Source organism: Sinohyriopsis cumingii, chromosome 5, assembly GCF_028554795.1.
Source record: "Sinohyriopsis cumingii isolate HCF-2022 chromosome 5, ASM2855479v2, whole genome shotgun sequence".
Taxonomy (NCBI): Eukaryota; Metazoa; Mollusca; class Bivalvia; order Unionida; family Unionidae; genus Sinohyriopsis; species Sinohyriopsis cumingii.
In genome coordinates, this window is record NC_142965.1 from 47611647 (window position 1) to 47632002 (window position 20356).

General features: G+C 33.8%; 1 protein-coding gene across 1 annotated transcript in view; it reads left to right on the top strand.

Annotated features, from left to right (window-relative positions):
- LOC149799101 (zinc finger C3H1 domain-containing protein-like) overlaps positions 1-20356 on the top strand; it is a 152260-nt gene that overhangs the window by 69607 nt on the left and 62297 nt on the right. The window contains exons 18-24 of the mRNA XM_089958096.1: positions 6850-6971; positions 11314-11415; positions 12071-12196; positions 13946-14062; positions 16598-16757; positions 17153-17339; positions 18027-18251. Of these exons, the coding sequence (XP_089814222.1) occupies positions 6850-6971; positions 11314-11415; positions 12071-12196; positions 13946-14062; positions 16598-16757; positions 17153-17339; positions 18027-18251 (1039 nt within the window). The remainder of the gene's footprint in view (positions 1-6849; positions 6972-11313; positions 11416-12070; positions 12197-13945; positions 14063-16597; positions 16758-17152; positions 17340-18026; positions 18252-20356) is intronic.

Here is a 20356-nt window from a genome sequence, read left to right on the forward strand (position 1 = left end):
TTATATCTGTGCTGGCAAATCTGGGTCTGTGCACTTTGCAATTGGACTAATCTTATAAGCAAGTATATCCATTACATGAATTATGTATGGCACCAGATTAGAAAGGATCTCTGTTCATTTACAGGTGATATTCATCTGTCTCTAAACCAAATGTTTTTCATAGTATTGATATACAGTAGATTAAGTAGATTTTCTTGTGAAGTTAAAACTTACTTTTTAATCAAGGGGATAACTTTCTGTAATCATTATCGATTCATATTAGATACTGTACTCTTTCCATTTTAAGGGATTTAAATGTTGAACAGTTTTGATCACAGAATGTATGTGAAATAATTGCAAAACATGCACAGTTGATGACATGCTACAAAGAATAAAACATTGATAATTTTGACAGGCTTTGTAGCCAATTATAACTTAAAAGTTGTTCAACTTATAACAGAAATTTTTGATATTGAAATAATTGTTCATGCATGTTCACTACACATCCCAGCACTGTTCCAAACTATACACAAAAGGAAAGATGAATAAAAATGGGATATTTTTTGTAAGATCAGGCAGACTTGTTTATTGCAACAAATCCAACGAATTCTACTGAAAATGGTGAACATTTTCTTTTTCCTTTGTACATGTATGAACTTAAAGTGTAAATACATTAACCTTTAATCAGTAGAACATGCAGATGTTAGTTATAATAAAATGTTACAAATTCTAATTGTTTTCATGTAATTTAACACATATTTGTTGTAAGGAGAACATAGCTGATTGACACAATATTGGGAGACAGTACATAGAGTTGTTCATGAATGAGTGATACTGTGACTTTTAAATAAATTACAATGCAACATGTTTGAGTGTTTACACTTTCCCATATGTTTACCAGAGCCAAAAAATTGTAATGTTTACTTAAATCAGAAAACAAATATTTCATTTACCAAGCAGCAGCAGTTGAAGGACCAAACTATTGATTGAACTATGATTATGACTGTAGGAAATTGATTTAAGTACACATAGCAGCAATTTAAAATTTATGCAAGAAAAAAATATCCTTAAAACAAAATATATCTTCTGTGAATAAATTATTTTGAAATTTATCCAGACTTTGTTTTTCTTAAGGTTTTGGGAGGCATAAATTTATAATTCGAGTAAAAAAGTTTCGTAATCAGCTTGTATTATTTTTGCATTGTAACTGTACTTGAATATAAACAAATGGAGATACCCAAGTTTCCAACAAACTTTTTGAAAATACGGAAGTATACATTAAATTCACAGAGTATTCTCCAGTGTCATTTGGAACAAAAGTTTTTTCAGGGACTTTGTTTGGAAGGAATGTTATGCAAGAAATTGATTCATTGGCTACACAAGTTAAATTTGTTCATCGTGGTTTGCCCTGCTTACCACAATGTTTGCATTACATAGTGTGCAATGCACAGAACAATGATATAATTGTCTGTCTCAGCTGTGGCAGGTCTGGGTTGATGCTGTTGAAGTTGGGAGTGTGTTAAAGTTTTCATGAGTTGTACTGTGACATGGAAAAATGAGTGGCTGAATGAGTAGTAATGTGACAGAAGTAATGGTCATATTGCATGCCAACAAATGTACCTTCTGGCTACCTACATCACCTGACACAGGTGTGATAGATGAACCTTCCTCTTGCCCCCCCATTTGAGGCAAGTGGTATTTGATGTTTTAACATGGTAGATTACAGGAATTTACTTACTGGAGTGTCACTGACCTATTAGTGAAGTAGCTGAGCGTGAAATTGGATGACAAATTGTACCTCCATTTACACTGTCATATGATCATTATTCTTCACCCTGTACACCTGTAGCACAATTATTGTTGCTGTTGTTTGATGTTGTCATGCTCCATTCAAACTTTCACCCAATATTCAGCACTTAGAATTACAGACATGCCCATATCTGGTACATATTATTACCTTACACAGGGCATAGGTTGTGTTTTCTTATTGCCTACAAACGTGGGTGAAGTAATTTGGAGTCAGATAAGGGACTTGGGTTGATATAAATTAAAAAGATTCAAGATCAGGTTCATCAAATATCGCTCTATCATTGCATTTAAAGTTGACATGTAATTTTTTTATTTTTTAAACATCTAATATTTTCTAATGTTAAACGAATTCTTAATGGAATATTCAACCAATCCTCATTATTCCATCGAAGGTCATTGCATTTAACTGTTGGATAAATTAGAATGTTGGATATTAGCTGAGTACCTTGCTGTGTACATTAACATGTCAGTGATAGGATAGTCATAAAACTTGTTGACTTTTTTTCTAGGGGCACAGGTTGAGCTATCCATTTTTATGATTGCAAGATATAGTAACACAACCTGACTGACCTCACATCATTTAAACAGAGAGCCAGTAAACAATAGTGTCAGGTGAATGAATGAGTTAATATGCATGTATTTCAAGCATTTTGTGGCCAGATAATGACATTGGTATTGGAACATTGACGGTTATTTAAACTCGAGTTTTATACAGAAAGAACCCCTTTCTAATATCTTGTTATACCATATACTGTCCTACTAGTCAAATCTAATAACAAACTTCATAGACCCAGCTCTGTGCTGGCAGAACTGGGTCTATGCAGTTTGTTCGGAGTAATCAGTAGAACAAACAGCATGAACCCTATTCTGCTAGCACATTATATTCGAGTGTATATTCTGTAAATGTGATAGTTGGTTAAATGTAGGTTGGATCAAGTTAAGAAAACTGTAGCCTAGAGGTCCAAATTTTGAAGAAATTGATTAATCCATACTTCCTGGATGTGCCATAATACCATTGTTAGTTGATACAATTTGTTTGTGCAAATCAGTGCTGAATGTAAGGTCAGCTTGTAACAAGGATTTTAAAAATATACTTGAATGTTCATTCTTACTTTTGTGTCTGAAATAATGTTATTAAGTGCCCATTTGATCTTGCTTTGTTCATCTCATGTTAAATACATATGTTCATTCTATATTTCCATATCTAACATCAGATAAAAGAATTCAAGAGTATTCACTGACATCCATGTACCATATGTACTTGCTTAAAACATGAGTCCAACAGAAAATTGTACAGACCCAGATCTGCTGTCTCATAATGTGCCAGCAGATCTGGGTCTTCAGTTTGTTAGGAGTAATTAGTAAAACGGCATAGACCCTGATCTGCATTTGTGTTATATTATGGCAGATCAGGCTTTTTGCTGTTTTCAGTATGACTCAAGATATAAGCTAGTATGTATGTATGCTTCAGTACAGCAATTGAGACATTTATAAATCTAAGATTATTTTGAATTCCATTCACATTATATTGCAGAAAATATTTGGAAATGAGAAAAGAACTGGGTTATAATAATACAAAATAGCACTATACATACTCACTTATAAGTTGAATAAAACTGCAAACAAAATAAGATTCTGATTTTCCATTGCTTAATGCACCTGCAGATCAGGGTCTATGTTGTTTGTCCTCTGGTTATTCCTATCAAACTGCACAGACCTGGATCTATGCAGTTTTCAGTTGGACTAGACTTATAAGTGAGTATGTACACTATTCATTCATATGTTTGGTTCCACATCTCAGAAAGAGAAAAAAAACTTGAAGTGGCATATAATATTTGAAGGCCACCCCTATGTCATATGGGATTCATTCTTTGACTTGGAACATAATACATAAGTGGTTTTGTGCATTCATTGCAGTTGTAACAGTTACATTACAGTGCTGTAAAATCTTGGTAACTCAAATGTTGATCACTCGGATTCTCTTCATAAATGTAATTAAAACCATTTTTTATCTAGCTGTGGTACTAAAATAGATTTGATACAAGTCTCTAAAAAATAAGTACCAGTCAACTAGAATTAGATAACTCCATGTATCAATGACCTTAATACTTAGTATCGGTTAAATAACCAACTCAAGTTATTGTGTATACAACTGGTATAACTTAATGCTGGATTAAATACCATTACTTTGATGTAGAGACATCCAGATTCTGATGTTTGTTTGTGTATTCCCATCTCAGAAGATGAATACATGTGACACAAGAGAATGTTGACTAAGGGAATGTAGAAGGAAACAAAAATAAATTACAGCACTATAACCAAAAGGTTTACTCCAGATAAATTGCAGCAGCAGAATAATCAAAAGGTTTACTTGGGGATAAATTATAGAACCTGTCAAAGTAAATGCACTTCTGTTATTGAGGTTGTCTTGAGGAATAAGCATATATTTATTTCTAATCTTGTTAATATAGTGATAACTTGTTTTAGTGACAAGTTCTTTTCGTGAGTCAGTTAAGTTAATACCAAATTCATGAGAAAAAAACATTTGGTTTGAGTTAAAAACATTAATAGCATTTGAATTGTGTTAGAAACATGAAATCTTTCCTTGAAAGCGGTATCAGTTTGTCACCTCCAGAACTATATGATTCTCATTTTAACATTACTGTAAATTTATACATTAGGACTTATAGTTCCTAGTACTTATAATACATTTGCAATGATCTCATCAGCCTTAAAATGGATAATTAGACAATAATAAAGTCTTCAAAAAATTCCTTAATGCACATAAAAATATTTAAATTTGATATGGACATGTTTATGGTTTGCATAAAGCAAAATCTACATAGTATTTACTTTGGCCAATACTTCTATAATACAAATAACCCTTATCAATAGTATTTGCTACAAGACAAATAAACCACATCAATAGTATTTGCTACAACACAAATAATTCTTATCAATAGTATTTACTACAACACAAATAAACCACATCAATAGTATTTGCTACAGCACAAATAACCCACATCAGTACTATTTGTTACAATACAAATAATCCACATCAATAGTATTCACGACAACACAAATAACCCACATCCGTAGTATTTGCTACAACACAAATAACCCACATCAATAGTATTTGTTACAACACAAATAACCCACATCAGTACTATTTGTTGCAACACAAATAATCCACATCAATAGTATTTGTTACAGCACAAATAATCCACATCAGTAGCATTTGCTTCAGCACAAATAATCCACATCAGTAGTATTTGTTACAACAAAAATAACCCACATCAATTAATCCACATCAGTAGTATTTGCTACAACATAAATAATCCACGTCAAGAGTATTTACAACACAAGTAACCCACATCAGTAGCATTTGCTTCAGCACAAATAATCCACATCAATAGTATTTGCTACAACACAAATAACCCACATCGGTAGTATTTGTTACAACACAAATAACCCACATCAATTAATCCACATCAATAGTATTTGCTACAACATAAATAATCCACATCAAGAGTACTTACAACACAAGTAACCCACATCAATCAATTTGCTACATCATAGATAATCCACATCAATAGTACTTGCTACAACACAAATAATCCACATCAGTAGTATTTGCTACAACACAAATAATCCACATCAATAATATTTGCTACAACACAAATAATCCACATCAATATTATTTGCTACAGCACAAATAATCCACATGAATAGTATTTGTTACATCATAAATAATCCACATCAATAGTATTTGCTACAATACAAATAAACCACATCAGTAGTACTTGCTTCAGCACAAATAACCCACATCAATTAATCCACATCAATAGTATTTGCTAAAACACAAATAATCCAAATCAATAGTCTTTGCTGCAAAACAAATAATCCACATCAAATAGTATTTGCTACAACATAAATAATCCACATCAGTAGTATTTGCTACAACATAAATAATCAACATCAGTAGTATTTGCTACAGCACAAATAATCCACATCAATAGTATTTACTACAACACAAGTAACCCACATCAATAGTATTTGCTACAACACAGATAATCCACATCAGTAGTATTTACTACAGCACAAATAATCCACATCGATAGTATTTGCTACAACAAAAATAACCCACATCATTAGTATTGGTTACAACACAAATAACCCACATCAATTAATCCACATCAATAGTATTTGCTACAACACAAATAACCCACATCAAAAGTATTTGCTACAACACAAATACGTATTCAACTTACCTGTGTATCACATTTACATGAATTAATATCACTGTTACCTTGTACCTCCAAGAACCATGGCTCACTGCTTAGATACGTACATTTTTACAATGTTTAACATTCTTTAAATTTAAGCACACGTTTTATGTAGAAATAAAACAATTTGACACCCCATTATATATATATATATATATATATATATATATATATATATATATATATATATATATATATATATATATATATATATATGAGAGAGAGAGAGAGGGAGAAATGAAACCTACTGTCCCAACTACTCCACCAAACAAAGAAATCAAAAACAAACAAAAAATCATAAAATAATATTTATGGTGTTTAAGCAAGAATATTAGTGATTGAAAGCTTCATTAGTTTTGGAAATATTGATAGAAATTGGCGTATTTACCACCAAATTAGAATCATCAATTACATAATTTTGACATAATTCAGTAGCATAGAGTAATCAGTATTTTGCCCAGTCTAAAAATCTGTTCACATCAAAGCTATTAGCAATCAAAGTTTAAATAAGAGTTTCATACCACTAGGGGTCCTAATCTGTTGGTGCATGCCATGTTGTTAGACAATGCCTTATAAGCGACAGTGGTTTGCTGAAACATTCTGTCACATCTCTATTTTAGGTCTATGGGCTTGCACAAGAAAATTCTTCATTGTGTTGATGCCACCACTGCCAACGATGAACTCAACCTTTGCTGTGTCTTACACATGTCTGTAATAAAAGCCAAACAAATTATATTAAATGAATGCAATGCAAAATATTAATTATATTTTGTAGGCAGCATCAGGGACACTACAGCATGTCAGAGAAGGAAATTCTACAGGATATTGTCTCCTATTGTCCAGAAATAGCTGGGGTCACTAGGTCCACTCCTGTCATCAAGTACTCCAAGATAATAGGTAAGGGACTGTTGACTACAATTTTCTGCAGAAAATGTTAATTTGATGTCATTTAATTTATTTGCTGTTACATAAACAAGGGCATCTCTAGGTAAGATGGAATAATTTGAAGATTAAAACTAAATATGACAGTTTCCACCCAAATTTTATGAATGTCTTGAATTATAATTCACTGCAAGTCAGATTGGTTGAATGTAATGTATGACATGCCCCTCATTATGAGGTAGTGTCACAGATAATTATGCATATAATAATTTATAGATTGCATTTTCAAAACAATTGGCTAGAAAGGGTTTTAGCATCCTTGTAGGGAAGGATTTTAGGTTGTACAGACTTGTGTGGAAGGATTTTAGGTTGTACAGCCTTGTATCGAAGGATTTTAGGTACAAACTTGTATGGAAGGATTTTAGGTTGTTCTGCCTTGTATGGAAGGATTTTATGTTGTACAGCCTTGTTTGGATGGATTTTAGGTTGTACAGCCTTGTATGGAAGGATATTAGGTTGTTCTGCCTTGTAGGGAAGGATTTTAGGTTGTACTGCCTTGTATGGATGGATTTTAGGTTGTACAGCCTTGTATGGAAAGATTTTAGGTTGTACAGCCTTGTATGGAAGGATTTTACGTTGTACAGCCTTGTATCGAAGGATTTTAGGTTGTTCTGCCTTGTATGGAAGGATTTTAGGTTGTACAGCCTTGTATGGATGGATTTTAGGTTGTACAGCCTTGTATGGAAGGTATTTAGGTTGTACAGTAGGAAAAAATGCATTTTACTGAACATGTTAAGGCACTGCCAATTAACCGAGTTTGCAACAATAAAGACTACTTTGACACCTAATCTTGTCAACACAGGGATGACTACATGAGCTTTTGCTCTTTGAGATAAATTGACTTCTTATGATCATTAGTTGGTCCTAAATGAAAAGGGTGCAGATCTTGTGTCCAGTATGACCTCCATGGCAGAATGGATGGTCTAATGAACATGGATTTTCCACTAAAAGGCATATGATTTTTATTTAGTCCTAAATAAAAATGGTGCTGATCTGGTTCTATCATGGCTGCCACAGTGGTCACCTTACAAATCTTATCACTACTTCTCCAACATGGCTGGTCATAACAACAAGGGGTCTTCAATAAAAGATTTCTTACAATGCCTAACTGAACCTAAATAAAAATGGCACTGATCTGAAGTCCAATGTGACAGACATGGCAGCAATTTTGAAAATCTTATTACAACTCCTCCTGAAGAGAAAAATGTATTAATGAGGGGTTGTCACCAAAAGAAGTCTTATGATGTCCAGTTGGTCTCAAATGAACATGGTGCTGTTTTGACAGCCAATATAGTTGCCATACAACAGCCATCTTGAAAATTGTATTATCACTACTCCTCCTTAATGAATGATCATTATATGAACATGAGGTTTTCACCAAAAGACTTTTTATCATGTCTACTTGGTCCCGACTGAAATAGGCGCTGATCTGATGTCAAATATGACTGCCACAGCAGCCATCTTGAAAATTTTGGTTTTTGCTACTTCTTCTGAATAGAAAGTCGTATCTTGAAAATAGTGTTATCCCTACTCTCCAAATGGATGGCTATATCAGCATGGGGTTTCAGTGTGGTACCTTGTTGGTCCTAAATAACAATGGTGTCTATTGTCTTTTGTACATCCAGTAGTATGGCTGCCATGATGACTGTCTTAAAAATCTTGGATGTCACTACTCCCCTTGAATGGATGATCATTATGACATGAGGTTTTCACCAAAAGGCTTCTAATATTCACTTTGGCCTAATGAAAATTGTACCAAGCTGACATCCAATATGACTACCACACCACAGTAGCTTATTTGAACATTCTGTTATCGCTGAAGAACATCAGAAATGGTTTCAGCACTCTATAGTTCAAAGGAAGAAATTGTGTTTTTTCATGAATTTCTTGAAATTATTTTCACCCAGTAGAGCATCAGTCCTTTTGAAAGAGTCTTGTTTATAGTGTGAAAAAGCCAATAATTGAATAAAGATCCACTCAGATCTTGTTTTTAACATTAGACAATCATTAGTCAGTAATTATCAAAATTAGGGCCATAATTTGCAATGAAGCTTACAAGGAAATGTGACAGGTAACAATTCTCCAAAATTAAAAAAAAAAACAGCACAGGGCTGATGATTTCAGCTTTAAGTATTCAGTAGACATTTCAAATAAATACAACATATTTAGAAATTATGAGCATCAATACATTTAGCTTATTACCTCAACATTAACTTCAGAAAGATTAATTACTACTTCTTCCATTGGATAGGTCACTTCACAGAAAGGTAAAATCTGAGACTGAATCAAATTTCACTAGCTGTTTAGACTGGTTCCCAGTTATTGTTTGTAATGACAGGGAACCCGCCTGACATCCATCTTTACTAAAGTTGATTTAAATCATGAATCAAGTTATTTTGGAAGAATAGTGTTGATATGCTAACAGTTTTGATTTATCACAATGATATAATCCAGAATATCTTTAAATGAATTCACAATAATCCTAAAATATTCTTGATGTATGACAGATTTAATAATCCAAAATATCTCTAAATGAATTCACAATAACCCTAACATAGTTATAGAGTTCAAAAAGGATCAATGAGCACTTTGTAATTCTAATTCCAATAAATAATTTAAATAAATACATCCTCTCAAATTAAACTGAAAACAATTAAAGACTATTCCACTTCAGATATTAAGATAGGAATTAGTAATCCTGATATAAACAACATTCATATAAAAACCTACAACACAATAAGATGACCAGGATGAGTGTCAAAGGTTTATTTCCAGAACCTTCTCAGTTATAAACAAGATCAGGTATATTACTAAAAAAATTTAAAAAATGGCAAGCATTGAGTAGACCAGAAATTCCATAGGTGAAAACCAATGTCCTGAACTCAAATCCAAGTGAACATGTTTACCTACAAGTTATATTTATCTTAAGATATATCTACAATCATAGCTATGTAATGTTGTTTGTAAAAATGACATTAGTTATGCAGATCCAAACTCCTATTCTCAGTTATGGAGAAAGGTCACTCACGCCATACAAGTTAAATTTACATAGCAAAATCATAAGTAAAACCAAAGTTGTAGACTTTCATCTGCTGGTGAATTATGTGATAGCAAATCTAGGTCTATGCTGTTTGCAATTTTGATAGCATTGTTAGATATTATTACATTATTCCTGCTAAAAACACTTTTTTATTGGCTGTCACAGTGTCATGTGATTTGAGATATATCATGTTCTTACATGATTTCCATCTGAAATGGTTTTTCATTGGATGGCATGTTTATTCATGCCACATGGTCAGGATGCTGAAAATACCACCTGAACAATTTATACAAATTACATTTATTTTTTTCCCCTTGAAATTATGTTATAAAACGATGATTGACCTTTGTTCTAGTGGATATAAAGTTTTATGAACCAGAAAATCTGTCACATCAACCTCTGCTTCATGTCAGTCTATGCAAGTTTAATGGTTCATAAAAGTTCATATTCACCTCATCAAAGGTCTTTGATTATATAATATTTTACTGTCATAAGATCATAAAATTTTTAATGGTGTTTAGTTGAAATGGTCTTTTCATTTTACTGAAAGAAGCTAATATTAAATCATGTAATAAAAACACTATAGCCCTTTGTTTTAGTATATACAAAGTTTTATGAAATAGTAAACCTGTCATATTGACTGGAATCATGTCTGTCTATATGAAGCTTAGTGGATTATTCAACTTCATATTTACAGGAACAAAGGTCAGAATTTTTATAGTAGTCTCAGGCATTTTGGGAGCAAAAAATGGGCCACATTTAAATCCAAACTAAAGTTTGACTTGAAAATTCCCAATGCAGCAGAACAGTTGAAAACTAAATACTTAAATAGCACTGAATATGACATTTTCAAGAATAAATCTAAAAGTGAAATGTGTTCATAGAATATGGATTCCCACCACAGTACCTGTAAACTAACCTCATTGCAAAACCTAACCAGTGTGTGACAAAGGGACAGATAGTATTAAAAAATAACATTGTCATAAAGACATAAAAGTTAATGTGTATCAGACACAGATGATCTTTATTGTCTGTGACATGAAAAACTGTACAACTTAATTGTATAACTGGTTTTCTATTGACCCATGGTTCCATTTCTGAAAACAAATAGGAAAATACTGAAACATGTAATTCACACATTTATTAAGAGGTTTTAATGTAAGGATTTGCTGTTGAGTTGAAAGATTTTGATTGATAAATTGACTTTTTTCTTTCTTTTAGTCTGTTCAATAATTTTTTTTTGTTTTTCCTTTTCAGCTGATTATGTAGACATTTTGCTGAAGCAACACCAGGGGCGACTCAATATCAATGAAATGTGTTTGCTTCTGATTAGTCGAATAAAGGAGTGGAACAAGAAAAGTAAGGATTCATAGAAGGATTGCAGTCTCTTTAAATGCATAGTTCAGATTGGGGATTAGATATTTGTACCCACACTGCTGGTTCAGGAATGGTGATTAGATATTAATATCCAGACCACCAGTTACAGAAGGCTGGATTAGATATTAATATCCACACTGCCACTCACAGAATGGGTGTTAGATATTAATATCTAGAGTGCCAGTTACAGAAGGAGGGGTTAGATATTAATATCCAGACTGCCACTTACAGAATGGGGTTAGATGTTAATAATAAAATGTGTGTGTATTTGCATAGCCTATCATATATGCCTGCATCATGTTTGAAATGGGGAAGGTTTGCTAATCAATATTTGGCAACAACTTTATATCACAATTATGCTGAATAAAAAATTCACTATTATGACACTACGTTATTGTTATTTACAGTCCTTTCAAGGCAAAAGATACAGAATATACTCTCTTACAAGACTACCTTGCAGAACTATCTTTTCAGTATTGGCAGAATTTGGCTCATTCACAATGATTGAAACCTAGAACTTGTTTCAGGATTTCAAACATTAAAACTTAATGGATAATTTCTGTATTTTGTTATGTCATTTTCATAATTTCTTGTCAGATGATAACATTGTAATGGTCAGGTTCTCTCTTTTTTTCAGATAATTCAAATTCTGTCCTCTTTGAGGCAAGAGCTTGGAAACCAGTCATGGAAAGCAAAGTGGAACATACTGACATGATGAAACCATTGGAGAAAGAATTCAAAGAGAAACCCAAGACTTCCTATGGTAATAAATGGATAGAGCACAATTTTCTGCCTCACTTTAATACAGTTCTCCTTCTTTATAACACTGTTCATGGACACCATAGAAGTTACTTGTGTTATAAGTGAAAGAGTCTAATACAGAGGGATGTTTCAATAAAGCTGTGTCCTGATAGTGCCATCAAATCAAATTGCTGTCTCTTTTTCATAAGCCACTAACAGAAATAAGTTACTAATAAAACCAAATTTGACCAAATTTTTATTTGGAATGATGATCATACCTGCATGACAGAAGGGCAGCGGTTGTGTTTTGTTGATTTTAACAACACTCTTCTAACAATTGCTGGCAATATTATGCAAGGAAATGGAGAGCCTAGTGCCTTTTCGAAGGATACACAGAGGCATTTGAGTGGGTATCCAACCTTTGGAGTACAAGTTCAATACAGAGATAGGCAGAGGATCATTAAAGTTAGGATCCAATTTAGTTAATACTGTTAGGGGTTGACAGAAATTGGGTATCTGACCACTCCAGTGATCTATGTAGTTAGAGTGTCTGCCAAGGATGTGGAGGACTCACGGTACTAATTCAGTTCCCATAGTAAACCTATGCAAACACCATGATATTCAAAATTGAGTCACTTAAAATTTTGGAGTGCTCATGATCAAACTTATATGTACTAGTATAGATGAAACCAGGATGTCATCTTCTGTGTTGAGGAAAGGATATGAGCCATGGCATTTTCTGGACCTGCATGTGTTTGAAACATGTGCTTTCAATTCTGCACCAAAGAGTCAGGTGCTAATTTTATTAATGAGTGTTCCAAACTCAAGACTGTTAAAGAACTGAAATTCCATCAATAAAACAATGTCTCTTTTTTTCTTCCTACTTACAACTAGGATAAGCTCTCAAAAGATTCTTTTTCTTAAAACATAACTTACATTATTAACCAATCCTGGTCAGCCAAACCCATATACACTCTATTTTATGTTCACCCATTTCCAGGCTGGTTCCAATTTATTCATATTGTTAGTACCGTGTGTCCTGGAATGTCACGGTTTCAAACTCCGGCTAAGTCATACCAAAAACTTACAGAATTGGTACTAGCAGCTGCTTCGCTTGGCACTTGGCATTAAGAGATTAATGTGACTGGTCACACTGGTGTCAGGATAATGTGACTGTGTGGGACATGATGCTGCATGTTTGTGGCATGATGCCCCAGTGCTATACATCACTATAAACTGCTACATTCACACACACACACACACGTCATCTGGTCTGGTGGGTTCAGACTCAAGATATCTGTAATTTATGGTTGTGTTAGTATTAATAGGAAGTGAGACTTAGCATTGACTTTCTAATGGCATTAGTGTTCGCATCAACAGTTCTTTAAGGTTTGGTTCAAGTTTTTCACTTGCATTTATTTCCTTTTATACTTGACATTAATTATGGTGAAGCTAAGACAGTTCATTCCTCAACATGCTTGCCTCTATGACCTTCTTGTCAAGGTCAGTATAAAAAATGCATTAATGTTTTGGCTAAAATCTAATTGTTTGCTTAACTCCTTGATGTGTTTTCTCCCTACATGGATTGAATCCTAATGAAACTAAGACAATTTATTTTCTGACGTACGTGGGTTTTTCCCACTGACCATCAGGTCATAATCACAGAAAATTTGTGTTGAAGTTTTGGTTAAAGTTTTTCGTTGATTTTATTTCCTAAACCCCATCATAGATTTTCTTGATACTTAGATGAATGATTGATCTAATCTTTCAGTTGTTGTATGTAAAGAACCAATGAGAAGAGAGGAGACCAAGCTAGCAGCAAAGAAAACAGTGGATGACATGCTTCATGTGTATAAAGTGAAAGATGAGGAATTTGCCTGTTGTACTGGTAAGTATCGAGGCTTAGCAGTAAGGGAATAACATTCTTGTAATTGAGAATATGTAAAAGTCAATAATGGTGATTTTACTGTTGCAGATAGAAATCTAGTGGAAAGTTTTTAGTAGAGCTGGTAGATATGTGAATTTAGTGGTGAGACACCAGCAGAGCTGATATAAGTTGATATTTTAAGTTTGTGGTGAACCATCAGCACAGACAGAAGACTTTTGAATTTTAGTGGCAAAACATTTGCAGGACTAGTAAGTAGATATTTGCAACAGTAAAGCCACCATCACTGTCCTCGAATTGTTAAACACAATACGATTATCCCAAATGTGACACTGTTTAGAACATTTTGGAAAGATAACCAAAACGTACTTCATGGCCTTGAGCTGCAGGGAGATCCAGGACATCACAGTTCAGTCTTAGTTTTGGACAAACTTTGAGGTGATTCTTCAGAAAGTGCTTTGTTTCTGCAGATGTGTTTAAATACTTACACAAATTTTACTACCTAACAGACAATGATATTCTTTCATAAAGGAATGTTGACATACATGTAGATCACATAAGTATTACTTATCAATCTGATTGGAATGTCCTTCTGCAGATTCAGGAAAGTAGACCAATATGGATGTTCACACCTGAATGCCATAAGATGCAACTAATGGAGGCAGCCATTTTGCCTTGTTCATTGCGGTATTTGTTTTTTTCCAGTTAGGTCCAACTTTTGCATGATTATGCATGGTATTTATTTAATTCTCTGCCATTTTGTTATGTCACCAGTCCCACACATACTCCACCTTCTTTATGGAAACTTGAAAAACTGCCCAGAAAGAATTCTTGTATGACTTTACTTAAAATATAGTCAGTTCCATTTTAAAAGACATGGTAGACAGGGAAGGCATATTTTTTAAAAACAAATTATATGCTAGGGTACTCTGAACATTCAACATATATAATTCTAAATAACTACTCCACATTGAATGTGCCTTAGTGGGCCCCATATATGTTTTACTGGAACATTCCAGACTGACACCAGTACAGTTTGAAACTCTAAATCAAATATCCCTTAGGTGTATATTGTAAAGACAAGTACATCTCTTCCCCAAGTAACTCACATCCAGATAACTTGCAGCCACAATTATAGTATGGGATTAGGTATGGATCCCATTTTTTTTCTCAAGAAAATACCAAATGAATTGGCTATTATTTGTTGCAGTTGACGAAAATTGTGATCAAAATTGGCAACTGCACCCTTGATATATTGCTTCTTGTGTCATCAAGAACAATAGTTACTACCCAGAAATTGTATTCAGAATTTGAAATTTCATAACTTTTAATAAAGGTTGTATAATTTGTTCAATTTTCTTTTAAAAAAATTCTCATTACATAGTGAATACCAATAAATGACAAAATATTGACATTTAAAATGTCATTTTAATGCCTACTGGTGGCAATAATTTAAGAAATAAGTACCAGTTCAACAAATCTTTTCCAGTGAAAATTTGTGTTAATCATTATAAATGTTTTGTGCCATCTTTTCAAATGTGAGAAATATCTATCAACCACACAACCGATGCAACTTTGTTTTGGTCTCTGACTGGCAGGAGTTTGGTTGCATTGTTGTAATAAATTAAAAGTTTACCTGTATTTTATTATGTTAATTATTTGTCTTTTAATATCAAGAGGTTAGAATAAAAAATGTTAAAGAGGCATACAAATCGTACCTGTGTATGAGCTAAGTCACATAAGTACATAAAGTCAGCTCATTTCATTTCATTTGAGTAATCGACCACTTAGTACATCTAACATAATTAAAGTATATACATATTCACTTAGTACATCTAACATAATTAAAGTATATACATATTCACAGATGTGACCAAAAATAGTAAAGGATCCAAGTGAAAGGCATAACTAATTGCATGAAAAACTTGGACACACAGATAGGGTTCGTTATGGAAAAATGAGTTCCAAAGTTTATAGTAACTTAAAATTCCTGAATTCGTGGTTTTGCTCAAGGATGAGCCGAAGTTTTGCTTTAACTTACAAAGAAATCACAGCACAGTAATGTACTGTTACAAGAATTCTTTTAAAAACTGAGTTCTCTTTCATTCTCTTAATAAATGTAACTTTGTTTTGTAAATAGAGAATCAAATTTTATTCTGAATCTACAGTAATACTAGAATGTATCCACATTCACATGCAAAAAGTGGTGACATAATGTACAATGTTTTCACTGGTACACATGTGACGTGTTGAAACCACTTCCAGTATGGTTTTAATGATCTATTAGATATTGGTTATATTGAAAATAAAGTTAATTTAATATAGAAAAGTTAAGAACTTCATTAGATAAAGTGGACATTTCTCACTATCATTGTCAATCCCATAATTTTTCAGAGGGCCCTTGGTAACTTGAGCTCTTGCTCATGCCACAGTCTGTTGGTTTTGTTTTACCCACCATGCACAGATTATTGAGGGATAGGTGTGTGCACATTTCAAGTACATTACTCTTAAACTTAATTTCCTCTTACCTATTGCTAGATGTGTCCACGGTCATGGACACAGAGACAGGTGAACAAGACATCCGTTACTATGGTAGTGGAACAGACTTCCAGGTGTTGGAGGAAGCAGTTCTTGAGAATCCTCTTGATGAACAGTTGTGGATGAAATTGGCAAGGAGGAAGCTGAACAACACAAAACAGCAAGTTGAATTTTACAATGCCTTTGATAATCACAGCATTTATGACAGTTTTATTTTATGTTGACTTTTCAAATTCATGGCTTATGGTGACCACAAATTCTCCAAAAATTTAATATCTGTCTAATAAAGTGAAAATTTCATAATTGTAAGCGATGTTGGATCATAGGATACCAGCATATCGTATGGTTTGTTATAATTCATTATATTGTATCCTTGACATTATCTAAAATGTACTTATTGATGTAATAATACAATTATAGGCCTCTGTTTAAATATGAATTGATATGAAATCTCATATTGACCTCCACTTCACATTGGTCAGTATGTGTTTTTCTGGTTAATAATGTTCCACATTTACATTCATGTCAACAAAGGTCATTGCATAATATTTTCAGATCCCCTGATATGTGCTTGGACCATGCATTAAACGTCCTGGCTCGAGGTCTGGAGGCGAACAAATACAGTTTTGATCTGTGGTACCAGTATCTAACCTTGTACTCACACCATTCCGAAGCCACTGACTTGGCCAGTATGTGTCATACAGCCCTCCAATATGTCAGACACAGGAAAATTTTCTGGCTGGTAAGACACCTTATCACATATTTTCTGCAGTCATTTATAAAGATTGCTTACTTTTTATGTATACAGTTCTACACTTTTTTGGCAAACTAGCTACGCTATGAAAATTCTGGGGTTTTTTCTCCAAGAAGGCTTCTGTGCTAGACCTGAAATTTGATTTATATTCAAGCTGATTGACCATTTCATTGATTTATGTTTACGAAAACTAAGGCATCTCATTGTTTAATTGCACATCAGTACATGAAAGACTACCTAGTGCCAAGGCACTATCTAGAATTGTCTTGCCTAGAAATAAACCATTCCTGCTGACTTAAGCTGGTTTGGGCAGGACTCAAATTTGCAACCCACTATTGAATGCAAGTCTCCACTGAGCCAATATGAGATGTACATTATATTGAAAGAGTTGCAAAGGAGGCTATTAAATATGCATGGATGATAAAGTTCAGTTTGGCTACTTCAAGATTATCTAGCTGGATAGACGTTAAAGAACATCTTATCTCATTTGTAGAAGTCTCACTCATTAAGGACAGCATGTAAAAGGTACTTCCACTCATTTTCCTTTACATATTTAATCTCTGTATTCAAGACACTCACCTATAAATGATGAAAATCAAACATCTTACAGGTGTCCTTCATAGGTGTGCTTCATACTATATCATCACTAGCTCGTGATATCTAATCTGTTTTCAGTACATCCATGCTTTGGGCACTGTTCATAAAAAGGATGAAGCTTGTGCAGACCTGATTCATTATTTGAAGGAGCAGAGTCACTCCACTGATATGGTCTCATCAGTGAAAGATGTCTTGGACATTCCATCTCCATCGAATTCTCACTACCTGCTTGAAGCAATGCTATATCGTGTTGGTCTGTCTGTCACTGCAGGGAGATACAGCCAAGGATTGCAGAAAGCACAGGTATGTCATCTGTACTATATGTGCCTGAGTATGAGAACAGCGTGGATCCAGACTTATTATCTAAGAATGGGCTTGCAGATCAGGGTCTTTGATGCATTAAGCCATAAGTGGATTAGCAGATTTGGGGTTTTCTGCAGAAAATTTATTTTGGCTTTTATGTGAAATTATATTTAAGTTATGTTTTGATGTTTAAGCATGTGTCATGAAGTCTTGAATGAGCAAGATTATGAACAGAGTCTGTTCAAAGAAATTTTATGATCTATTTTCACACCTTGCATACCAGATTGCTTAAATTATCAACAATGGATGGTAAACCAGCACTGGAGGATACACTTCAGTATCATGAAGTGTCAAAATGACAGCAATGTCATAGGTTTAACATCTGGCATTGACAATTTTTGTCATTTGGTTTGTTTATTGTGGTATCTTTATATCATCAAGATATTGAATGTGTTAAATTATGCATGATAGTATTAATTAGTTGATCATGCATCTGATTGGGTAAGCTTGTTACCACCCCAGGAGTGGCATTTCCGTACATCTTACACAGATTTAGACTAGACTTGGTATATTAAGCTTTAACCATCAAAATCTCTTGTTAGAACATTTGTGAGTGACATAGATATATACCAATCAAGGTGGAAAATGCTTACCCCTTGATCCCACACTATGAAATAAATTTATATAGAATGACACCAGTATAATCAAACATGTTAAATTATTAAAATTGGTGGCAAGCACAAATCAAATCCATGCTGGAAGCAAAAGCACCTATTGCCTAACTCTAAGGCACGAGCACCCTAAACTTATACAGCCATAGTCTCATTCTCAGAAAAGATGGAACATGGTTTTATGGCATTGAGCATATGGTAAGATGTCTTTACTTGCAGGTTTGCTTTCCTGCCTGTTTCATGTACAGGTGTCGGTTTATAATTAGTTCAACTGGCATATATCGTCCAAACAACCATTAGCACAGGTTTGTTATCAGTACTCCTAAACTGCTGTGAGGATTGACACTAAACTTGACAGACACATTAATCTCCAGGTCTAGATCATGCTAAAATTGGTGCCTATCAGAGATCTGGTGTGGCAGCCACAGCAGCCATTTTAAAAATCTTGTTGTCACTACAATTCTTAAATGGATGGTCATATCAGCATTGGATTTTGACTGAAAAAATTATGTCTAGTTGATCCTAATTGAAAATGATATCCAATATGACTGCCAGATGAAAATGATACTGGTCTGACATCTAATAATGACCACTGAGGTGGCTGTCTTGAAAATCTCATCTGCTGATAATCATATTGACTTGGGATTTTCACTAAAATACACTTTATGATGTCTGCTTTGTCCTAATTCATTTAGATGCAGATCTGACATTAAATATGGTTACTATGGCAGACATCTTGATAACTTTGTTATCACTATTCGTCCTAAACAGCAAGTCATATCACCATTAGGTTCTCACCTGTGTCTTTTGATATCTAGTTGGGCCTAAATGAAAATGATGGCGATTCTGCATGCAATATGGCCACTCTAGTGGCCATCTTGGAAATCTTGTTATTGCTACTCCTCTTAAATGGATGATTGGATCAATATGGGATTTTCACCAGAAGACTTCTTATTTTATCTTGTTGGTCGTAATGGAAATGGTGCTGATTTTACATCCAGTATCACCACCACCACCACATCCATCCTGAAATTTTGTTACCTCTATTCCTTGTAAATGGAAGGTCACATTAAGATGGAGTTTTTGCCAAAAGACATTTAGCGATTCTTTGTTCATCATAAATAAAGATGATTCCTATTTTAAAGCCTGTTTGGCTGTCAGATGGTTTCAGCAGTCAGCAGTTAGCAGGAAAAAAAATGATATTGGATTTCTGGAAGTTTGTTTTGCCGGTAGAGAATCAGTTCCTTTGGATGACTCATTTTTTTGCATGTACCTTACATTTCTAAATAGAAGTCCAGTTGGTTTTTGCATATAGCTGAGTGGTCATTGCCTTGAAGGACAGTACAGGCTCAAAAGGACTGAAGGTGCATGAGAACTCACTAAGTAAATAGGAATTAATGCTGAGCTACATGTACAAACTTATTTGATTTCTAT